Below are 26,404 nucleotides of genomic sequence, written 5' to 3'. Positions count from 1 at the left end.
TAAATATATTATTTTAACTCCATTTGATACATCATTAGCACAGCAAGAACACCAAAACGTGTTTGCTAATACTTCTTAATGTTTTCACCATATGATATTTAATTTTTTTTAAAGCTGAATTAAACTAATACTCTTAGGAGGCTGTGATTAAATGGTGTATTTAAGAATCTATAGAGTATTGCAGGTTAAATATGCATGTGGAAGGATATTAACTAAACGTTGTCTTCATTGTAAGCAGACATTAAAGCAGCACTAATATAAAAATGATATCTGTACATGCACTTAACAATTTTAATTCTGTTCTTATAATCATATTTACAATGCTTAATGTTTCCCAATTTCATGGTTTATCGCGCGATTTTTCCCAATGTCATGGTTTATCGCGCTAATTTTGCCAATTCAAATGGCACGACTGTAACAAAAAGAAACACAAAATAAATCACTGGGTTACACAAAATGCAAACTGTTAAACCTAATAGTTTAACCGGTAACACGGAGCGTATATTGACCAGTCTAGTGTTTATCACTGAAATCAATACATATTAGCTGCTTTCAGGGAAAACGGGGCTCAATGCATGTCAAATAAGATTAGCCTGTGTACACTGATTAGCTGTATCAATGATTTAAAAAAAACATACATCTCGACCTGTGCCTTAAAACACACTCTTTATAAATTTGAAAGGGTTGTGGTCATTTCAAACTTGCGACATTAAAAGCTATAGCATAATTTTGAAAATTGAGTTGCGTCTAAGATTATACAACAGCGAACAAATTCAGTGCCTTCAGCGCTTTGATTATAACATCTTTCAATTGCGCAAATATTGCACGTTCTTAAAATTTCGTATAAATGTTAAATTGTTAAAAGGCTAAATGGCTTTTTAATTGAATAATAAACTTCGCTTATAGATTGTTTGGACGAAACACACGTTACTCAGCTAATATTATATACGATTTAAATTAAAACTTCATACATAACAATAAATCCTTCAATTATTTCGCAAAAAAAATCCAAGTTACATGTATAAGGTCCAATTCACATAATTGCTTATATGCACAATAATTGTTACGCATAACTTTTAAAAATATATGTTAAGTATTTAGTAACAAAATGCATACATTACTTGTGTCAGGAGACACTGCAGTTCTTACCTTATACAGGAGACACGCAGACGTGCGAGTTGTGGGCTTTCCCGTTGTAATTGGAAAAGACATACTGCTATCAAAGCGTTTACAGTTTAGCATAAAACTGATGACTCCGTTGAAGTCTGTATCTCGAATTGAACTTGTGGCAGCATATCCATCTGGTGGGAAATAACATTTTGCTATTTCCCAATAGTTTGTTTGCCACAATTGCGCAGATGTATTCTTCCAAGACAAACTATTATACCTATGTTCATTGATAATTTTCTGATAAACTTGATCACAAATCTTTCTTGGACATGGTTTTTTATGCTGTACATTTGCTGTGGTACAGCTGGTGCAAGAAGATCCTACATGACTGTAAATTAGCCGGTGAAAATTCTGAGCCTCATTGTCAGCTAAGTGTTCCAAGCCAGACTTTGCAATGTCTATTGCTAGCCACGCCTTCAGCCAGTTTGTCCTTTCCTTATCCTTATACACATCAGCTAAACTCGCCATTTTGTTACAACCACACAATATCTTCAGAAGAGTCAACTTGTGTTGTACGAGCAGGCCATTATTTCAGCGTCATCTATAAAATATAAAAAAAACATTATTAAATAGATTGAACCTATCATATGGACTGAACACACTAATTAACGTACGGCAAGGCCTTTTCCTGGCCATTTTGGGAAAATATGCAATTTTGGATTGGGATTTTTTCGAGCAAAATGTCCGCTGATTTGGGAAAAACTAATTTAATATAACTTTATACATGTATAATACATATGTAATTCAAAATCATATGTTTGATGTAAATGAAATACAATTCAGACACAATAATAATTTCAAGTAGACCCTTCTTTCCATTTTATTTTCAATAATTGTGACTTTTTTTTCTAATTGGGATTTTTTTTACAATTTTGATTTTGGTTTGGGAATGGGTCACTTTAATTGATCCATAGATATGCCAGGAAAAGACCTAAACGTTTGCCAGCGTTAGACAATAACATGAATCCAGGAGTCCAAGACTCCTTAAAAAGAGACTCAAACTTGTTATTTGTGTTTCAGGTGAGTCCGTCGGACTCCTTTATAATCATCTTTGAATTTAAACAAAAAAATTGTTCAGAATATCACCTTTTTGTGCATCCCAAAAATATGCCACAAATCATCCTGCATGTACACATGGACAACAATAAAACAGACCAAAATTATGTTGTACCCTGTCGCTGTAAGTGCGTGTAGTAATAGGGCAATATGCAAATTATGAAACTCCGAATCAAACTGACCGTGGCCGTTGTTTCTCTGATATTTTTGCTAGAGTAATTTCGCTTCGCCAAGCAGTCTCTCGTTACTATAAAAATTCAATCATAATATCCAAAATAATTTCTAAGTTTTATGGCCTCAAGGTACTGAAGATAGAACCGGCTGTGAATCAGTTGAGCATGAATAACTCGTGTCACTATCAATCTATGATTTCAGTGGGTGTATTGCAGTTCGAAGGCTGTGACATACCAACCACACAAATCGGTTCTTACAGTGTACTCCTCCATGATGCAATTGTGGCAAGTTACTCAAGCTTGATTGTTCATTGTCAGGGGTGTGATTGAGACAAAGTCAGAGGGGAGGAAAATTCTGTTGACTGATTTTGACTACGCGAATGGCGCACATAACGAAATGACAAACATAAAAACAGACATTAAAATAAACAACTTTTTGAACTTCATAACAATATTTCTTTATAAAAACCTGTTAAACTTCACATTTAACATACTGAGGATGCAAAGTAAACTGTTAAGTAAGTATTTAGTGTGATCAATAGCAGAAGTTTTTCAATGTATTGAATAACAGTTAATAGACTAAATATAAACAAACACACTTGAGTGTTCTTCTGGTGTTAATGATGTATTAACTGAGTTAACTTAATATATTTAATTTGTTTACCTTTCAATATCTTGCATTTCACATCTTCACTCAGTTCAAAGCTATTTCAGTTAACTGAACAGCGTGACAAACATAATAAAGCAGAATATGCATATGAATCTGATTATACACAGACCCACAGACATATAAAAATCAAATCATGTTTGTCTATTTCCATGTTCGAACGATACTCTTCTAAATTGTTTTACTTCTCGAATAGACTAAACTCCAATTTGCAAACACTGGTTTCCGTGACACAAATTCAGTGGGCACATTTCTTAACAAAATATGTGTTGCTTGTATCTAAAACGTGGTCTTTTTTTGACAAACACATTTCATTATTCCTATCAGACTAGGTGATGTCAGTCGTTTATTCGATTGCTATTTGTTATTTCAATAATCTTAATTTTCTCTTCACAACGGCGCCATTTGCAAACAAATCACAGAGCGCATTTTAAGAACACGATTTTAATTGGAAGATTGGGAAACGACAGCCAATTATATGGCTCGTTTTAAAAATGCTTAGGCAGAATCTACCAGTGTAAAATGCGGAGAGATTTTGCGGGCCGCGGATATTTCGGGCCGCTTATGAAATACGTCCGCGGAATCGGTGGTAGCCCCTCTCCCCCACATTTTTTAAAACGAATTTTGGCAAATCTCAGAAGAGACATCCGGGACAACCCGATCCGCGGAAATCCGCGGATACGCGGAAAAATCACACCCGATTGTCAGCTCGGGTACTACTTAAATGAGAATAAGGGAATTCCGTTACGTATTCCGAAGGGCGTTCTCCGACATCGCATTTTTGGCGGGAATACAACTCGGATACAGTCTAAATTTGCCAGGTATGTATTGGTATATTTTTCACACCTGGGGTACATTTAAGTATTCTTACTGTAAGAGTACCCGGGGCACATTTAAGTAGTACCCGAGCGGACAATGACCAATACAACATTGCTTAAGAGACTGATTATGGAAACCGGGTGTAATCCACATGGAAATTGTGCTTTTCATGCATAATATCGTTTTAACATTATTCATTTTATGTTTTCATGGTGTCAGAACCTAATGATAACATTGAAATAAAATTAGCATTATATTGTGTTTCCACATTTTCACATTTTTAGAAATACTATGTAGAATATATATACAGCAATGACAAGTATAATGCTGTTACGTCCTTATGCTGTTATTTAATAAGTATGAAACTAACAACACAGAATACTCCGATTATGGTTATAACCATAATGTCGAGGTTAAACAAGCAATCCTTATGCGTGACTACTTCAATATTACTTGAATGTGTCAAATAATTGTGCAATATGATATAACAAATACTGAACAGCAGTTCAGTTATTTTTTCATTTGAATTGGGAAATATTGCATCATTTTGACTAAAATGGGGAATTTTATGCTGTTGATTTTATGCTTACAACTACTTTAAAATTGATAATACAATATAATTTTTAAACAAGGGCTGTTTGTAAAACACGCATGCCCCCAAATAGGCTGTCAGTTGAAGTGGCAGCCATTGTCTGAATACGAAAGAAACCATTTTACTGCTTCAGGTCACTGTTACCTTGACCTAGTGACCTCAAAATTAAAAGGGGTCATCTGCAAGTTATTATCAATGTACCAATGAAGTTTCATGATCCTAGGCCTAAGCATTGCTGAGTTATCATCCAGAAACAATTCTACTGTTTCAAGTCACTGTGACCTTGACCTTTGATTTAGTGACCTAAAAATCTATAGGGATTATCTGCCAGTCATGATCAATGTACCTATGAAGTTTCATGATCCTAGGTCTAAGCGTTTTTGAGTTATCATCCACAAACCATTTTACTGTTTCCAAGTCACTGTGACCTTGACCTTTTACCTAGTGACCTGGAAATCGATAAGGGTCATCTGCCAGTCATGATCAAAGTACCTACGAAGTTTCATGATCCTAGGCCTAAGCAATTTTGAGTTATCATCTGGAAACCTTTTCGTGGACGGACCAACTGACCGACCGACATGTGCAAAACAATATACTCCCTCTTCTTTGAAGGAGGGCATAATAAATAACATGTTTATACTCTTTTTTTATCTTTCTGAAACCTTCAATTTGGAGTGTTTTTTCCTTCGGAAAACCTGGTTAATAAAACAACACTATGACTACACACACACACACAACTAGCATAAAACCAGCAAACTATCACTTTCTTCTCTTGCACATGTCCTGAAACCTGCACAGCACATTCTGGGATGGAATAACAGATTCTGGGATCCAATAACTTTGTTTGACCGGTTTGCTTGGCTATTAAATTTAGAATGAAATACAAAATATTTATAAAAAAAAACCATTTCCGCTGGCTATCACAAAAAAACATACGGGTGGCACCTTAACACAATAGCCTATATAAATCGGTAAACTATAAAAGGAAATTATTTCTACTCACCGATAAAGGTGCCTCGGTATTTAATCCCATTAAAAATTCCGACACCCTTTAATTATTTCATGTGCCATCTTCACTGAAGACGTGCGACAAACACGCCGTTTTCTATGCCTTTTCAAAGGGTCAATTATTACGCCTACATGTATTTTGTAATCAATTAGCACATGCGAAAATTGTCACTTGGCCACAAGGTCAGTTATATCGGTTCTATAGTTATTTTTAGCAACTTTGATGCAAAGCATGTAATTTGACGTTGTAGACAGTACATATGACAGCATAACTTTCGCGCGCCTTTGAATTGAGCAAACATGAAGTTAAACAGTGATGGGTGCATTCAGCTTTGGAAATACATTCTGACATACAGTACTCTGGAAATATCTCAAAATATGCTTTACAGTGTACTGTGGATATGGATGTTATTATTTTATATTGAATATTATTAAAACTGACGTGGGTGAGTCCATTCTGTTTTGGGGGGTTTATAGTTCTTCTTAAATACTCTGAGCTTTTATGAGTACATACGTACAGCTCAAAGGGTCAATACCTGGGAGTTGGATTATTACAACTAGATGGGTTTAATACACGTCTTTTCCTAAAACAGCTGATAACAAACGCTATGATAAATAATGGAAAGTTAATACACGCGTCATCGAACCAGCAGTGTTTTAATTGGTCAATACTAGATTTCTCAATTAACCAAACTCCGCCTAATGTTTGGACTTGTGCTTCGATGATTGGAAGCGGGCGTTAACGATTAGCGTCTACTAAATGAGATACTCGGCCCTGAGCCAATTATCGCTTAGTCTTAACAACTTTTGATCTTGTTGACGCAAGTCCGTATATTTCCCCCGGGTCAAATGTGACGCATGACATAATTTTCTCAAGGGTCAAAAAGGGGTCTTCTGTAATTTTCAAGCGTCAAAACCCGGGTGCTCGGGTCAAAGGAAAGCCCTGACATGCATGCCCCCCATATGGGCTGTCAGTTGTAGTGGCAGCCATTGTGTGAATCTGTTTTTTGTCACTGTGACCTTGACCTTGGACCTAGTGACCTGAAAATCAATAGGGGTCATCTGCGAGTCATGATCAATGTACCTATGAAGTTTCATGATCCTAGGCCCAAGCGTTCTTGAGTTATCGTATGACAACCACCTGGTGGACGGACGGACGGACCGACCGACATGAGCAAAGCAATATACCCCCTCTTCTTCGAAGGGGGGCATAATTTATGTTAGTTGTATAATATTGTATAAAATATGTTGTATAATGTTCATTTTAATTAATTAAGGTTGCAATGGTAAAGAGGGTATTGTGTCCACAATGCGAACGAGGTCCACCATGCGAACGAGAGGTCATTCTGAAGATCTTTTTAATGAATCCAAGTACTGGTTGTTCCCAGGAAACTGACTCAAGACTTTATACGTAAGGATTTTGATGCAATCAAGCTAAAATAAATTGGTTTAAAACTAACATGAATGGTGCATCTTCCAGTATCAAGACATGTTTGGCGTTGAATTTTCACACATAAAAAAAAAATCAATATATCAATTTAGATATTAAATTTAAAACCCATTTGTCATATACCTGTAATATAACTTTCCCTTGGTACCATTTCACCTGCTCATCCTCAATCCATTTGTGCTCAATATTTTGGCCAACTAAAAAGTGTTCGCTTTCTTGTGGTGTTTCAAAGCTTTGGCCAATAATGTAACAACATTTTCTTTTAATAATTCAACCAACAGTGTCTGTCTTTTTCCGTCAACCATTTTGGAAAAGGCATAAACATCTTTTTTGTCACATTTCTGTTTGAAAACATCTTGTCTAAATCTAAGTTGTGATTTCAATGCATTTTCCTTTTCTTTTATGCTTTTAATTTCACTTAGTTCTTTTTCAACTTGACCTGGAGATTGCCACAGCCCAAAGAACAACATTTCATTTGTGTTTTTTTTAGTTTTTGTACCCTATTATTTCTTGAGTTTCTTTTTTCCTAAACTCTTCTTCTTGCTTTTCAAATCTTTTTTTTAATATTGATTTAGCCCTTCTTTAAAACGTTGTCTTTCTTTCGATGCTTCTTTTCTGCTTTCTAATATGATTTGATTTATATTTTCATGTTCATGCAACCATTCATTTGTTTTATTTAAAGAAAATGTTATTTGGGCCTCCAGAGCAAGGGTTGATATGTTGGGCTTTGATGGTAGAAGCAAATTGAGATGATGTTGGACAGTCATTGATCATATCAGTCATTGTGTCTGGGAACTGGTATAGGTCATTAAGAAATTTATCAAGATTGTGCTTCCCCTTTACCCGGTGTTTGCTTTTGTTCAAATGCTGGAATTTCTGAAACATTCTCAGGGCTTAACACTAAGGCACGTACGAATGACATTCACTGCCTGTACCTAGGTCCGGGCTAGCCAATGTCCCAGGAACATGCCCGGTCGGTCGTGTGTATTTTGGGCGAGATTATGCGTTCTATATCAATAAACTGTGTTTTAAATAAGCTTTTCAAAGATGCAGAAATCTTAATACAGTATGATCAGATGACAATTCAATCCCAGAGTGAAGTTGGAGACAACAAACGGATCGTATCTCGAAATATATTTGGAACCCCCTGATTGCAATAAAAAAGAGGCCAACAATTCAGAAAATCCCAGGCGGTTTTCCTTGTAAAACACGTCAGTACCTATTTTTAAACGGAAGTCCTCTAGATACGGTTTTTGATTGGTATCCTCGAAGTGACGTGTTTTCTCGATAATACATTTTAATCTAAATGCCGGGATCGCCCAGGATCGTCTGGGATCGACAAAGTTACTATAAATTTATTAGTTATTTATTTATCAATTTTAAATAATTTTAATATGTTTGATCGATTTGAAGTGTTTTGACAATCTTTTTTACGCAATTCAATTAGCAAAACTAATATTAATTGTGGATACCGGCTTTTAGTTGAGAGTTAACCCTGTACAATTGTTATGACTACCGTAACACGTTATTTTGCGACACCTAAAATTCACTTACTATTTGTCGTCAGACGGCAACCGCGGCAATCTATGTAAAAAAGGTTTTGACATTCATGTCGTTGTTTAAGTTTGGCGTTACGGGTGGGGATGGGGGTTCCTCGGATAATAAAAGAAAAGGGAAGGAGGAAAGTAAAAGAAAGTATAAGGGGAAAAAAACAAGGAAATTTCTCCCGAAATGGCGTGAAGATTACAAATAGGTGTCTTAAGTAGATGAATATTGAATTCATTAGCATTAGTAAGGCAAGTTATTAAGAATGATTGAATCATAATTACGCACAAAAAAATTCAAGTTTAATGATAAATATAAAGGTTTTGATTATACTTGGGTAAGGATACATGAAAGATTGGTCAGGGCTACATGTAGTAGGTTCTGCATTTACTAGCCCGAATGGGCTTGTTGAAAAAGTTAGTGATAAGCCCTGATTCTTGACAAATCTTTGTGCACGGTGTTAAAAGACGCTTTACAACCTATTTCTAGCAAATACTTGGCGGCTACATTCACTGACTGCTCTTTTATAAGATCAACTAAGTACTGATGACTTGGTTTATTAGCTGCATCCATGTTGATTAATGTACCTCAAAAATTGATATAAAACACAAAATTGTTGACACATTTTGACATGCAAGTATGCACATGCAGCATAAAAAATGACACAAACATATGACAATCAGTATGACAATTGCAGACTCAACTTAAAAGTTGTCAGACATCAATTTAAATTTATTCATTAAAATTTATAATAAATCATTTATTAACATGGTAAAAACATTACAAAACAAGAGCACCGCCTTGCGGGTGCAGACCGCTCATCTATTTTCTTTTTAAAGGTGAAGGGACTCTCATTTTCAATCACAAAGGAGGGAGGAGTGGAGTGAAGAGGGGTGTATAGTGTGGGGTTGTGGACATTTATTACATTATCTTCCAAAAAAGCGAAAAAAAAAAAAAAAAAAAAATCGGGTGGGGGGGGGAGGGGCGATGGGGGGGGGGGTTTGGGTGCGATGGTTGGACCGTATTTCAAACATAACCGTTTAAAAAAAAAAATGGGGGGGGGTATAGTGTGAGGGTGTGGTGGTCATTTGTGAGATGATCTTAAAAAAAAAAAAAAAAAAAAAAATTAGGGGGGGGGAGGGGGGAGGGGGGGGAGGGGGGGAGAGGGCACGGGGGATGGTTTGGGTGGAGTCTATTGTAGTATGTCAGGTAAGAGTAGTTTCATCAAAGTATCAATCAAATCTAATCATAAATAAAGAAGTTATGGCAATTTTAGCAAAATTTAATAATTTGACCTTGAGAGTCAAGGTCATTCAAAGGTCAAAGTAAAATTCAAGTTGCCAGGTACAGTAACCTCATGATAGCATGTAAGTATTTGAAGTTTGAAAGCAATAGCCTTGATACTTAAGAAGTAAAGTGGATCGAAACACAAAATTTAACCATATATTAAAAGTTACTAAGTCAAAAAAGGGCCATAATTCCGTAACAATGACAACCAGAGTTATGCAACTTGTCCTTTTACTGTACCCTTATAATAGTTTGTGAGTGTTCCAAGTATGAAAGCAATATCTATGATACTTTAGGGGTAAAGTGGACTAAAACATAAATCTTAACCAAATTTTCAATTTTCTAAGTATAAAGGGCCCATAATTCCGTCCAAATGCCAGTCAAGAGTTACATAACTTTGCCTGCACGGTCCCCTTATGATAGTTCATAAATCTTGCAAGTATGAAAGCAATAGCTTTGATACTGTAGGAATAAAGTGGACCTAAACACAAAACTTAATCAAATTTTCAATTTTCTAAGTATAAAAAGGGCACATAATTCTGTCAAAATGCCAGTCAGAGTTACATTACTTTGCCTGCACAGTCCCCTTATGATAGTTAGTAAGTGTTGCAAGTATGAAAGCAATAGCTTTGATGCTTAAGGAATAAAATGGACCTAAACACAAAACTTAATCAAAATTGTCAATTTTCTAAGTATAAAAAGGGCACATAATTCTGTCAAAATGCATTCCAGAGTTATCTAACTTTGCCTGCCCAGTCCCCTCATGATAGTAAGTAAGTGTACCAAGTTTGAATGCAATAGCATTGATACTTACTGAGAAAAGTGGAACTAAACGCAAAACTTAACCAAAATTTTCAATTTTTAAAGTATAAAAAGGGCACATAATTCTGTCAAAATGCACGCCAGAGTTATCTAACTTTGCCTGCCCAGTCCCCTCATGATAGTAAGTAAGTGTACCAAGTTTGAATGCAATAGCATTGATACTTTCTGAGAAAAGTGGACCTAAACGCAAAACTTAACCGGACGCCGACGCCAACGCCGACGCCAAGGTGATGACAATAGCTCATATTTTTTTTTCAAAAAATAGATGAGCTAATAAAAAATGTGTATTACGGGCAAAAGCCCGAAGGGCGTGGACCGTTTATTTGTATCACTTTTCTGAAATACAAATTTACTTATCTAATAGGGCATTGAAGTCAAATATTTCCTGCCGCGTCATCTGTTTTGCGATGCATGGGCAGTTTACTTGACTGCAGGGTCTTCCCCAGGCCATTTAAGCGCCCCTTGCCGGGGCGCTTGAATTTCGAAATCAGAGTACCCGGGGCGCTTGAAATTTTCCGATCAGTGTATTTTTCAGTAAAAGAAAGTGGAGATTGTCCAAAAAAAATCAAGGTTTCTCTATCAGTGTATCAATATTCCCTGTTTTAAAAGAGCACTCGGTAACTACTTTCACAAGTAAACACCACATGGGGTAATGGATAATCCACTGATAAGAGAAAAGCATGACGCGCGTATCGATTATTCTAGCCACATTACACGGTCATTTAAATGCTGACAAGGATGTATTTGGTAACTTTCCAGTCGTCAAACTGTGAAGTTCATCGTCCAATCGGTTACGCGAATGCTTATGAGGGCGGGGTTAACTATCGACCTTTATTTTTGATTGACGTCGGTCATGAAGTAAGAGTTTATCCCAGCTTGATTAGCAAGTAGTTGTACCATTTGAGTAATATAAAACCGGTAATTAGTACAGTACAGAACATTAAAGATGGCTTCGGGCATCATCATCACACCTTTTTATTGTAAACAAGTGTTACCTGTGACTCATAATTAATACGAGAAATTAATTGCAAGTGGTAAACAATTAATTATTATGCGGTTACAATTATGTGATGACAGTTTATTTAATTCCAGTACATGTATATTTCAACATGTCCATTTATAGAACTGATTCACCTCGTTTTTCTGACATTTATTCGACACGTAATGCGCTTTAACACATTTTCGTTGAATTAATTACGCACACTTGTAAATGTTTCGTCCGATAATCGATAGTTGAGAAGACTGATGATGGCAACCGGCCGTGATCCTCGTGGACAACGTGAATTTCATGCATAATTCCGTCAAAACATTTATTTGACTCGTAAAGTGTGTAAACAAATTATCGTTGAATTTATAACGCAACGGTTAATATTTGTTGAAATCTCAATTGGGAATAATTAAATTTGTAATCCGAAACCCATTACCGTAAGTCGATGTTAACGCGTTTTTAATCCGAAACACATTTCCGAATGTAAATGTTACCGCAACGTTAAATATTTTTGCTTCAAATTAGCAGTGCAAATTTATTTTGTGTTGAATCTTTTTCTCAATTAAAAAGAGCGCGAAAATTATGCAGCATGTACAACGTCGCGTCTATTGCATACAAATGGCGTGTATTGAGCGTTTTAACAAGCACACAACAGGTCAGGGGATTGACGCATATTCAGAGGCAATTTTTCATCAAATCTATAAATAGTCACTTAAAAAATGGCAAGGTTTGTGTTAAAGAAATAACTGAAAGCTTTTATCGTAAATATTTACCAGAAAGAGATTGATAAAAACGGAATAAACGGGATTATCGGGTAATAAATAGAAACTTGAAAAATAGTAAGTATACAGTAATAGAGTTGGGTTGAAACGGATGTATTGGGGAATCGTTCGAGTCGGGATTTTACTATCTGTGCGGAAAAGTTTTAAAACAATTAAACAATATAAAAAATATATTTTTAAATGACTGGGGGATTTTTTTGAAGAGTCATAGCGCACCAAATGACGTCTTTTGACGCTGTTTTTCTTTGAGTTATAACGCACCACAGAACGTGAATTGACACGTTAAATTTAAAAAAATCAACGTCGGGAGGGGACACACCTCCCGAACCCACCCCCGGGGCGCCTGAACAAATTCCTGGGGAAGGCACTGGACTGATGTAGCAACACAGACACCTCGACAAACGCCATATCGCATGTATTTGCATACCTCAATAAAAAATACGACAAGAAATTTATTATTTTGTAGGTAATTGTACTCTATCTCCTTGCATTATAGGAGATAATGATTTTCTACGATCAAAAAACGTCTGTTTGCCTCCCTGTGTGACACTTCCTGTTTCGCATAATGCATTGCAAATTGAAAATTGCTCTAGACGTTGTTAACAAAATCTTAAAAAAGGAAACCCGTCTTAATTATTTGCGTACTTCCAGTTTACAATATCGAATAAGATTAGTTTCGAATTAACTTCTTCAATGTACCCAATATTCTATAGTTAATATTATCCCTTTACATAAAAAAATAAACAATTGTTTAAAAGTTTAATTTGTTCACAACATGAACGGCCGCGTTTCTTTCGTCGACAACTATACATGTCTGTGTGACGTCGCTGCTTTCGTCAATACGTCATTAAGAAGTGAAAATTAAAACTGATATACTCTGATGGATGTTTACATTGTTGAAATTTAATAAATTAATGGAATGCACTCGATTGGTAAGTAATTATTCAATTAAAATATTGCATTTGGTTACATAAAACATCAATCTATAATTATATTGCTAAAGATTACCTTTGATAACATGGGATATGTTTTCGGCACATACAAAATTTCGCAGATTTTAAATTTAAGGTCATTATTATTCAGTCAAACTAATAGACATAAAAGTTATCATTTTATTAAGTTTTGGAGTTATTTCTTGAGTATATTCTACTTGATTATTCTTAAGACCCTTTCTTTTGTGATGTATTAAGTTACGTTGTGATTGTAAACAATATTGCATCTCCGACTCATACTCGATCATTTTCGTACCAAACTGTTTTAAACTGTAAAAAATCAAACTGTGCTTACATACACATTGGAAATAGACTAATTCATATGTACATTTTATGGATTCTCTTTGATTTTCTTTTAGAAGCTGCTCTGTCAAATGCTGGACTTCACACATTCCATGCAGCATTCTGCTGAGCAAAACTGACTGCGTGCTTTATACTCAACAACGAAGCAATTCTGGACCTATAAAGCTTGATCAGGACTGAAACATTAGCAGTGTTCTGCCGTGAATCTTTACTATTGGGGACAGGGACCCTTTAGGGTAAAAAAAGTGGGGACAAAAGGGAAAAATCTGGGGGCACAGAAATATATTTGTAGCAGAATTTAATTTTCAGAAACTAATAACCTTTTACTTGCACTCTTAAACTGGATTGATTTCTACCTACAGCCAGTCCACAGGTTGTAACATTCTAATTCAAACTTAAACATTTAAAAAAACTTTTTTAAACTGTCAAACAATTGTCAACATATTATCAAAATTTTTAACAGTTACAGGTTTGTAATGATTATGTCTAATTAGTCTACATCTACATCTGTCTACATCTGCTTGGAATTCCCTTTCAAATTACCGATAGTAAAGGCCTTTTTTTTTAGTGCTTAATGCACAAACTGCATGGCGTTTTGTTATTGTCAAACAGTAACCAATTCTCGAAGCCAGTTTGCTTTCACGTTAAGGGGCAGGCTTTTTTCCGTCATTGCTTAACAATGTTTGGACTTGTTGGAGTGTTATTATTATCGTCATATTTTCTAATTTTTAATATCCGGAGGAAAAATATCAAAATAGATTTAGTTTTCTTCAACCGGTCACTTTCCGCCATTTTGATAGCTGTGGAAATGTTCTTGATATCTGATTGGTTGTTATAATATCAACTTACCAATGAAATAAAGTGTTTTTAAAGTAAATTAACCATTTGCTGCGAAATGACGTCACATCCAATAAAAAAATTTGTTCTATTTACGAATTAACTTTTTTTTTTTAACGAGTTACACATTGAATCGATTAGTTTTTATTCCTAATTCATGTGCGCCAGCGGACCCATGTACCGAAAATGGATGGGGACAAATCTCTTTTTTTGCGCCAATGACGCAAAGGCGCATCCACGGCAGAACACTGCATAAGCAATTGTGACTCTGTAATGTTCAACGTTAGTGGACTGTAAAGAAACTGCAATTATTGTGAAGAGACTCTGTATGTCTGTAAACAAAAAGAATATACAGCATAACAAATATCAGGTGTGAAAACAATGTGAAAGAATAGTTGAATTAACAATTTGCAATCAGGCATGTCAAATGAATTGTTGATATTAAAAATGATAGTTCCCAGGCAGCTCTAGACGTTTTTTTTCTGTATTTCTATTACATGTTCTAGTATTAATTCATAAAATGTATGCCACAATTAAAAAGCACACTCTGTTTAGACACCATTGTGTTGTCTCATTGTGTGATGATGACTTTGAGTAATACATTGTACATTAAACAATATCTACTAAGTTGTTTTTAAGTATCAGATTCCTTGTTTATTATATAAATTAATGTTAATTTTTGACTAAATTTAAATTTGCATACATGTAACGCAGTGCCAGTAGCACACTTTGCAATATTTTTATTACAAAAGAGCGTGTTGTACACTTGAACTTATACCTATAATTAATAATCCTTGCCTAAAAATTCATTTGACACACCTGAGACCATGTTGTGTATTACCATTATTATTTTGCACAATATGCTGACACTTTGAAACAAGAAATATCTTTTAAAAAGATATACGGCGTTGATTGTGGTCGATGTTTATGAACGATCAAAAGTTATCTCTATGAGATAAAAGTAGCGGATGCCTTTTATTTGCGCAGTTCTTAGCTACATCATAAGCAAATCAATTACGGGGTGTTGCGCCAGATTTCGTGGCTTATTTTGCTTTTATGTGATATTATTACTCAGATATCTATATTTACAGAATAGAAAAACACAAGAAACATGAAAATAAACGATTGCATATAGGTCAGCCGGCAATACTCGAATCTTATTTAATTGCATAATTATAGTAGTGAATTATTGTGCTCATGCTTAATAAACTGGTCTAAATGGATAAATATTTCTAATTATTTTTATCAAAATTGGTCCTTATCATGCAAATGTTAAAACCATATTAAAAATCGATGATTGACATACCACAATAATATCGCCGAATATCTTTATTTAGTATCTTTCTGATCAAAACAGACTTGAAGTGCACAAAGTTTACGAGACGGCGTTTATATAAAGATTTCTGCAACTGACCGCAAACTGACCTTGATACCTTGCGGATTGGAATGCAATGCATTACAGTCAGTACGTTATTGTCAGTAAGACCGGTGTAACACAATGATCGCAACCCCTTCTGCGAACTCCGGTGATGAACTGTATATAAACTCTGACTTTCACAAATGGCCGGGAGTTGACCCGAAACCTCGCGGGTTGAAATGCAATGCAAGTAAGTACTAAATATGACAACATAGCTACTAGTATAAACGCTTTTGCGCTGGTAATTTTCTGAAAATAAAAGGTGAACGCACAAACTGTATTTATGTCGAAAATTGATTGTAAACTGTTCTATCTATTGAGCCTTTTCATTAGAGATAAAATTGTTTCATGCAGTAAAACAGTGTTACAAAGACGCGGATATGTTTCCAATGTTATGGTGTTATACTCAAATCAGCCAATGGAATAAATGAAGTGTATTCATTCGTACCTAGCCGCGGGAAATTTTATTTGAGTATTATTGGACACTTACAAAGGTCAAGTCAGGGTGAAAAGCTGGCTTATTCAGCTAACGCCGAAAAATTGCAAATAAGCGAAAAGCAGAAGTTTAGTCTTGTCAACTGTCTCTGATTAATTTTTTAAAGACCATATAAGAAGTGAAAGTGTAGGATACGGTATTCATTTTATTTGATGACTGCTTGTTATTATTTCTTCATAGAAGGCGTACTGGATGAGTGGAGTATTTTTTTGGTTCTACATCTTTGATGAAGTCAACTCATTGACATTTAGTGCCATGACTGAGCATGTTTTTTAACTAACAAACGCGTGGTAGGAACTTATCCGAATATAGACCGTTCCAGAATTTAGTCATTACCCAATTATCTCCCCTGAATACTCTCCGCGTCCGCCATTACACTTCTGCTAACAACCGGTAACATATATAAGAGAGCACCGATTATTCAACAGATGAATTTCTTTCTAAATTCTAAGGCCGTCATGACATGACCTTGATTGTATGAAATAAAGTTTTTTCTGCCAGGGGAGATGTTACGCTAGGGTTATGACAGAAAAATGTTTGAAAAACATGCATTTTTAGGTATTTGTCTAGGAAAACTAACTCATTGACACATTAAAAAGCATTAAATTAAATGCAATATTTTTCATTTGATTATTTGCATCAAGCGTACACTGTAACACTGTTAAATATGCGCTTGATTTATGATCGCGAAAATGATTACTTATCCTGATGTTTTTTGTTACTTGTAATTGTGCCATTATTATAATTGTGATTATTATGATTATGACATTGATTTTGACTCTTCTTCTTCATCGTATTATTATTATTATTATTATTATCATTATTATTATTGTTATTATTATTATTAATTATTATTATTTTTATTATCATTGTTGTTATTGTTATTATTATCTTGTCGTTGTTGTGATTACTATAACATGTCTTACTATAATTACAAACGTTCTTTTTGTTAACATGCTTATTCAAATGAAGTTATTCCATCTTTACCGTATGAATAATTAATAACTAAAAAATATCAAAGCATCTATATATAAAAGCTGCAAATTGAATCACATTGTTTATATGACTTCCCCCATACAACAAAATGTACCACACTTGAACCGGACACTTGATATGTATTTTGTAACATGTATATTATAATGTCCCCCATGTTGTATCTATGTATACCTGGGAGAAATAAAGCATTGTTCTGTTCTGTTCAGTTGTATGTTAATATTCCTCAATAGCGTCATTCTTTGTACAAAACCCATCAAATTAAAATTACATGTAAATACTGTCATGCACTTCGCATTTAATAGGGCTTTGTAGTACGTTTATTTTCAGTGCACCTCTTACACTTTCTACCACTCATTTAATTATCACACTAGCGTACTCATGCCATTGATAATTATATCTTTATAATTAGATGTATTACTATTAGGCCTAAAAAAAAAAATCATTTGTTTCCACTGACATGGCCAAAAAAATTAGGGTAGGTAGGTAGGCAAATAATTTTATTTTTAAAAATAATTTTTTTTTTAGAAATTGTCGTACATGGTGCATTTTCTTCTCATGTTTTGTGTATTACTGTATGTACAATAAATTTGATGATGTCTGTAATGCTATATGACTATATTTAAATGCTTTTATGAAATAAAAACTTGCTGTTCATTAATATTGAATGTGTTGCTTTCCTTAATTCCGAGTTTAATGTTGACTTCTGGCAACGGCTTAAATATACCATTTTATGACCAATAAAAGGCATAAATATAACAAGTCACAGAGAGCTTGACCCTCAGTGTCTATAGGGATTCAGTGTTGTTATACTTTCTGGTCCTTTGGGTTCATGCAGTGTATTCTATATTATTTATTATTTATAATATATTAAATACCTCAAAAGCAGTGCTACGGGAACGCCAGTGGTGTTGCATTTAACATTATCACCATGGAAAGACCCAATCAAACCGGATGTGCTTTTATATTTCTTGGATGCAGTTAATGTTCCCAAAGGACCACATTTTCAGATTATATTATGTACTGGTGGCGTGGGGTCTATCTACCCATGAATTTCAGGAACAGAACAGAAAATTTATTACGACTTGTATTATATACATACAATTACACACACAAAAATCAATAAACAAGCACAAAATCAAATCACACCAAGCACAGAAAAGCAGACATTTAATGCTTCTTGTATCAAACTATACTTATAAATTTAAACAAGAAATGTGTTTGTTAGAAACACCATGTCCCCTACTGCGCCGCTTTGAAGCTAAATCTTTGACCTTGAAGGATGACCTTGACCTTTCACCACTCAAAATGTGCAGGTCCATGAGATACACATGCATGCCAAGTATGAAGTTGCTATCTTCAATCTTGCAAAAGTAATTGCAAATGTTAAAGTTGGGGCAAACAAACAAACAAACAAATGAACCAACATACAGGGCAAAAACAATATGTCCCCCACTATAGCACTATGACTGTGCTTGCCCTGAAAATGATAACATTTTTACTTATTAAATATAACTAGAATTTTGACATGGACAATTATGCTTGGACAGAGACAAATACACTATATATACAGTAGACGAAATGAAAAATGGCTGAACTGTTTGCAGTCAGAAGTCCTACCATAATGATCATCTTTACATTCAGCTGTGAAAGTTGAAGCAAAATTTGTCAAGCAGAGGAGTTGAACACACACAATTTTGTAATAATAAATTCAAAAGTGAAAAAAAAGACAAAGGACCATAATCCTGCCAGAAATAATTCTAGGCAATATTCATTTCTTGGAGATCCAATGTAACAGTTTAGTAGAGATGCACCCAGTCGTTAAAGAGGATTTTAAAACATGAAATCTTTAAACTTTTTATTCCATTGTGGAAAAAAAATTGCTATCTTGAATTGCCAATTACAAAACCATCCAGCAAGCTATTAAAACAGTCAGTTGCAGACCATTTGAATGACTTAAAATTGTCAAAACGTTGGCAAAGACACAAACTGGTATTACTTTTTCCTTCAACAGTACAGTCAAGTTACCATTACCGGATCAGTAGCGTAATTAAGTTGTGCTGGTGAAAAACAATGAACGGTTTGAGACTTCTTTAACACCAGTTTGATTAAAAATTACCGTTGCTAACTGATTCAGCACATTGTCTTATTTTTACACGCAGACAAAATCTTAAACATGAATCAAAACTGAAATGGACTTTTGCATGCCGAAAGACTACTAAATGGCCTTTAAAATAATGGGTAAACTTCTTACTTTCCAACAGAGTTATAGCAAGTGGCCACAAAAAATGTTCAACCTCGATTTGGAAACGATGCAGAAGTCAACAAAGTCGTATATACATGTCAGCAAAACATACCGAAATGTTTGACAAAGAGACGCTCCAATTACGACTCAATCAATGCGTTTAAATAATAGGCCTTGAAGATGCTATGTGCAAAATATCATCTAACAATATCAACTATTTATCGCAAAACGCAGTCTTGAACATCAAAGTGATCCGCTATGCGTAATGATCCGGTAATGGCGCTGGGCGCCGCCATCTTGTTTATGTTGAAAGTTTAATGTACGGCGCCGATAACGTTGAACGCTTATTGAGCGCGCCGAAAAATACGCGGTCCGATTTTTTTAGAATTTTGGGCTCAAAAAAGATTAGGACCGGCGGCAAAAAATTAGGTAGGGTCGGGCCACCGGAAACAAACAACTTTTTTTGTTACGCCTTATAATTTATTGAAGCTTTTCTGCACAAAAAAAACAATACGGCTTATGCATAGAGTTCTTTGTTGTCTCAAATTGTTGGCCTTTCAGTCTGCAGATAATCTTTACCTTGCAGGTTTTTTCTTGGCCCGATTTTATAGCCGAAATTCGGCTATGTTCCCAATCCCTAAAAGTATACTTTTTTCCCAAAATGTGGCAAAAAATTCCCAATTTCAAAAAAAAAAATAAAAAAATGTGTATTTTATCTCAATTTTAATTCAATTACATCTAACAAAGTATTATATGATTTTGTTCTTTTAATTTGAATGATTATAAAAAGTTATATCAAATTTTTTATTTCCCTAATCAGTTGACTTTTGGTGTGGGAAAAAAGGCTAATGAATTTATTTTCCCAATTTCATGAAAATGCCGATAAAATTCCCAATTCCAAAGCCATGGGCTATCTTCCCAAAAAGTGGAGAAAAAAACCTGCCTTGATGCTAATGCCGCGTTTTTTTTAAGGATGCAAATAAATGTATTAATAAATTCGTTTTTCACTAAATTGCAACTAATAAATTTTGAAATATTATTTAGGTGTTTTTTTCGGAGTTTTTTTCAATTAATTGACTAAACAAGTGTCGTTATCCATATGTTTTGCGTTACTGCAAAGACCTATAAAATACATTTTTTTAGTATTTTTAGCTGTATAGCTGTGACATGATTCCAAGATGAAAAACTATTTAACTAGATATATTCACATTATCTTCATATTCCGTATAATCACCTAAAAGATCGTCAAGATCAATATCACTCTCTCATGATAAAAAAATCGTTTTTTTACTAGACATACAATGTAATTCCAGCTCACAAAATTTTAATCTAAACAACATTTTTTATCTCTGATTTCAATTAGAACAAGAAAAATAATGGAAGGCGTATCAAAAATATCATACTTAATATAATATGTTATGATTTTAGAATATAGAGTTTGACCAATTAAGACCAATTTCAAACAATTAGCGGTAATTCATTTCGCGAGAATCTTTAATAAGTATTAATTAAAATATAATCTGCTTGATGTTGCGGCTATTTAAATCAACACACCAATACAATACATGCGTGAATTGTTTGTAACAAGTTAAAAGTGAAAAGTTTTATCAAAGACATAATATGAGCGACTGAACCGGTAAATTTTCGCCGATGATTACCACTTGATTACACACACAAAAAACATATATACAAAAGATTCAAGAATTTAAACATGTTATTTGTAACAATCAATCTCAACTTCAAACAATCATTTGAACAACAAAAAATGTGATAATCGCCTTAAAATAATTAATTAAGTAATTTATTTATCCGACATTGGTGAAGCGGGTATTCTCTACGTCTTTGGCTTTTGGAATCGCAGACTCGCACTAGTTAACAGCAGTGTTATGGCGGACAGTCACGTGACTGACAATATGGCGACGGTCAATTTATCGATTCTGGAACGGTCTATATGCAAACTCATAACAGTGTGTCTAATACTACATGTGTTGAGTGCACAGAAACAAGGGCGAGAAGATAAGGGTATAAATGAACATACTGAATGTGTTATTTTGTTTATGAGCTTGAACATACAAAGACTTGACTTTAATCAATTGGGATGTACATGCAGTTTAATAATCAGGTTCAGGGCTTTCCTTTGACCCGAGCTCCCGGGTTTTGACGCTTGAAAATTACAGAATACCCTAGTTTGACTCTTGAGAAAATTACGTCATGCGTCACATTTGACCCAGGGGAATGTACCGACTTGCGTCAAAGAGATCAAAAGTTATTAAGAGTAATCGATAATTGGCTTGGGGCGGAGTATCTTTTGGTAGACGCTAACCTATATCGCCCGTTTGAAGCACAAGTCCGCCCAGTAGGCGGAGTTTTGCCCATTGAGAAATCTAATAATGACCAATTAAAACACTGCTGGTTCGATGACGCGTGTATCAACGTTCCATTATTTATCTGAGCGTTTGTTATCAGCTGTTTGCAGAGACGACATGTATTCAGCCCACCAAAACAGAATGGACTCAACCGCGTCAGTTTTAATAATATCCAATATATAATTATAACATCCCTATCCACAATATTTTGAGAAATACTTCCACAATATGTCAGAATGTATTTCCAATGCTGAATACAGTGTACCCAACCCTGTTTTATTCCATGTTTGCTCCGTTCAAAGATGCGCGAAAGTTATGCTGGCATATGTACTGTCTACAAAGTAAATTTACACGCTTTGCATCAGAGTTGCTAATAATAACCATAGAACTGGTATAACTGACCGTGTGGCAAAGTGACAAATTTGGATGCTGCATCTGCTCATTGATTACAACATAGGTGTAATAATTGACCATTTGAGACGGCATAAAAAATCGGCGTGTTTGTCGCACGTCCTCGGTAAAGATGGCACATGAAATAATTAAATCCGGATTTGAGCCGTCCAGGGTCGATTTTGAGATGATAGGAAATCCAATTAGTTAGTTTAAGAAGTTATTTTGATGGCAAACGGCTGGCACTGACATGAGAAGTAACTGACGAAACATCTTTTTGTTTTGTTTTAAAACATCTTCGCTACTTTCCCAAAACCGTACCATTCTACGAACGTTGCTATAGTTGTCCGCCAACTATAAATTATCTATTAGCAAAGTAAGCACTGCAATATCATACTTAAAACAATATGTCAACCAAATTATATATTAATTGCGTATTTGCTAGGTTACTTATTACTGGCTTTCATTTTCTGCAGACAAACAAAACACATATTTTATTTCATTCGCAAACGACGTATCTCTACCCGTTTTCGGATACGGTATGGTTCGTCGATTTTAATTTATTTCCAACGGTCTTTATAACATTTTTTATAGAATGACAAATACACATGCGGTGTTACGGATGGTCTGATTGATAAAATTTTGCATTGTACTCGCAAAAAATTGCACATAGAAAGAAAATAAAGAATAACAATAAGCAAGGGCTGGAGGGGCTCTGCCCTCTATTCCCTTTATCCTACGGTCTCTGAATCTCTGCTTAATTTTCTGTATTTCAAATTTGGGACAATTGACACCCCTGATATATATTACATGTATGTCACTACAAGTGCGAGTGTATTTTTCACAATGTTGGTCACAATGTATGTTTGCATTATCTCTTTTTTTGACTGGAATATATTAAGAAATAAATGTTTAGATATTTGTAAATTTGTTGCTTTATATATATATATATATATATATATATATATATATATATATATATATATATCTCAGTAATTCGCTTTAAGTACTAAAGATCATTGACTCTCCTGCGTTATTATTATGACTCATACAAATTTGATTTTGACTCTTGAAAATTTGGTCCCAAGAGTCATTGACTCTTGAGATTGGAGGTCTAAGGAAAGCCCTGAGGTTGTTATTTTATAATCATATTCATGTGGAAACTGCCTTATTCACATGCAATACGCAGCTGCTGTTTACATGTATATGTTTCATGCCACATTCCATAATGACTGAATATCTTTACTTTCAAAACATGAAAATGAATTAAATGAGCGAAATAATGTAATTAAATTCAGGTGAAAAATATTTGATTATATTTTATTTAAATATGGTTTGGTAAATTATTAACTGGTAAAACAATTCTTGTTGATGTATGTTGTTTATTTTTTGTCTCACACATAAAGTGACAGGTACACTCATATATTTAGCGTTAAGCTTATGATGTGGATCTTCATCATAAATCTAAATTTTTGCTACTAGTATTTCCTCCTTAACACCAACCTAGTAATGTTCAATCTGTGTATGCCATAAGCGATAGTTTTTACCAACTGTTAATTCCTGAGGATTATGAAAAAACCAATAAGTTTACCACATTTCATGACATAAGCTCTAACAGTGCGGAAGATATGCAAAGAGTATTGTGTCCAAAGCCAAAGGTGATATTCCTGGTCTGTGTAATTTTGCGCAGTAAATGAGGTCCATGCACTTCTTGTCTATGCACTTCTTTCAAGATAGATGCTAACACTCCCGCAAGCATTGTTGCATTTATATGTTTTTTAACATTAATTAACAGGGATCATATTTTTTCGGTTTTGTCAGTCCTAGACTGATTGGGGTTATGAAAGACCGATTAAAAATCCCTAACAGTCGGTCCGATTCTGTTTGTTATTAAAATTCCCGAAAAGACGCGTCTAAATGCACGCGCTGTAACTAAACAAAACATGCCGATACATTTTCCACCAGCGTAATAATCCGGTAATATAATTATGAATGAAAGTCACGGATCTGATCGACAGAACAGCAGAAAGTTATTTTTATGGGCGGAACTTCACATAAAATAGTACACAAGAAAAATAATATACATTGAATAAATCTTTAGTAAAGCCGTGTTAGAATCGAAATAATTCGTGTACTTTATACTTTGTTGTTGAATAACTCACGACCGGAAAATTAGATGCGTGGTTTCAAATGCTTCACTCTCGTGATTAAATCCCTACGCATCTAAACTATCGAACGTGGGTTATTTGACAACAAATTATTTCTTAATTATTTGGTTTGTTGTTGTCATTAGCCAACCTACGCACAGACATTTGTTTGGTTCAGTGCATGTTTGTAAGATATTATCGAGTCGACAACAATTTAAAACATCGGTATAGACTTACACAGATTTATAATATTGACAACGATGAAAAAAGTCTGATAAAACAGCACACGAAACAACAATGAAATACCAAATTATAAAACCAGTTGAGAAAACTCGTTCCGTTTTAAAAAAATGTCTACGGGAATTTTACTTGTACATGTATTATACCACCTTCATGAATGGCAAAATCAATGGTATATATTTTAACGTAATTAGTCATGATTTCTGATACACATTTTCGGATACTTTTCCCCATTTACAGGGCTTGCACTAAGAAATAAATTTTGGAAGTCCTGACTTCCTGCCCTTTACTTATGGAAGTCCCACTCAGAAATGTTGGAAGTCCAAGCAACTTAAATGGTGATGATAACGGAATGTCAACTGTGTAAATGATCACAAACTCTTCCCATCCATGTTTGGGTCACTGTACACATCTGTGAGAGTATCTAGATATATCATACAACAAGGCAGAGACTACCCTAGGCCTTAAAAATAGGAAGAAGTTTGGAAAATCAGGGAGAAGTTTATCGACTTAAAAACAAAACATGTCAATTTCTAAACTTTTATTATTTCTATCATTATAGTTTTACTATGTTCATTTGTTAAAACAATAAATTCTCATTAAAATCTACTACATCATAACACATTTAAGTCATTTAACACATTTAAGTAATTTACGATATGTATCGGTAGCACCTTTTCATCACATATTTATCGTCACTTTATTATCATCATCCCTTTAACTGCATTTGCAACAAAACACAATCTTAAAGCATGGAATATCTAGTATATCTACCGGTATTACTGTTTATCCGAATTCTATACATGTCCGAAATATGTACGCTTAAGAATGCCTTACCTGTTTAACTTTAATAATCCAAACTTTCATAGTTGTTATCTGGTTTAACAAACCTTATCAAATGTTTGGGTTAAATCCAGTTTATGCTTTCTTCATTATTGAATCACCATTACTTGTAATTTGAATCGCCAGCTTCAACTGAACTGAACGCGGGTTGAATGTTACAATACGTCCGCCATTTGCAATGTCGAAGGCCATGACGTAGCGATTTAATTCTACTCGGATAATTTATATCTAATCGAGGAAATGTGTTTTCGGAATGTTTCTGACTAGTAATGACTTGTTAGTATAGAAAATGAACTGTGATTCCAGTTTATATAAGATGGGTGTTACTTGTAATTATCGGTGGATTAACAAACTAAGAAAACTCGCGGGACCTAAAACAGTAGTGAATCTACGTATTTAATTAAACTTTGATCCATTTTGTTTTTCTTTAATTATTTTTCCCGACTTTCTTTAACCGTGCCGTCTGCCAAAAACCTGCAATTATCACGTAATCATTAGACAACTTACGGCACGTGAAAAGAGGCACGAGTGTGTTGTTATAGCAACCAATATTAAGCGACGGCTTTGTCACAGTCAATTTGCGGTCCATGCTGGGGGTAAATTGTGTAACCGTTAGATAAACAACAAACAATAAACTTGCTAATCCCCTGCGGATGGTAGCACGCCTTTGCAAACATAAGGAGGAAAGGAGGCAGAGTTAAGACTTATCGAGACGTGTGCAAAACACATTGAGTCTGCACAAAGCAGTGTTTATTGAAGCGTTATTTTAATCAACA

The 26,404-nt window shown here is 34.6% G+C and overlaps 1 protein-coding gene across 3 annotated transcripts in view; it reads right to left on the bottom strand.

The window, feature by feature from the left end:
- The window catches only part of LOC127853294 (uncharacterized), a 94,988-nt gene that overhangs the window by 57,482 nt on the left and 11,102 nt on the right, over positions 1-26,404 (bottom strand). For all 3 annotated transcript variants that reach the window (XR_008036552.1, XR_008036551.1, XM_052387685.1), the window contains exon 2: positions 1,150-1,711. Coding sequence is in view for 1 of the 3 variants with exons in the window: in XM_052387685.1 (XP_052243645.1) it covers positions 1,150-1,638 (489 nt within the window). In the remaining 2 variants the exon portion in view is untranslated. The remainder of the gene's footprint in view (positions 1-1,149; positions 1,712-26,404) is intronic.

This window comes from Dreissena polymorpha, chromosome 12 (assembly GCF_020536995.1).
Source record: "Dreissena polymorpha isolate Duluth1 chromosome 12, UMN_Dpol_1.0, whole genome shotgun sequence".
Taxonomy (NCBI): domain Eukaryota; kingdom Metazoa; phylum Mollusca; class Bivalvia; order Myida; family Dreissenidae; genus Dreissena; species Dreissena polymorpha.
This window is presented reverse-complemented; position numbering and strand designations above follow the sequence as displayed.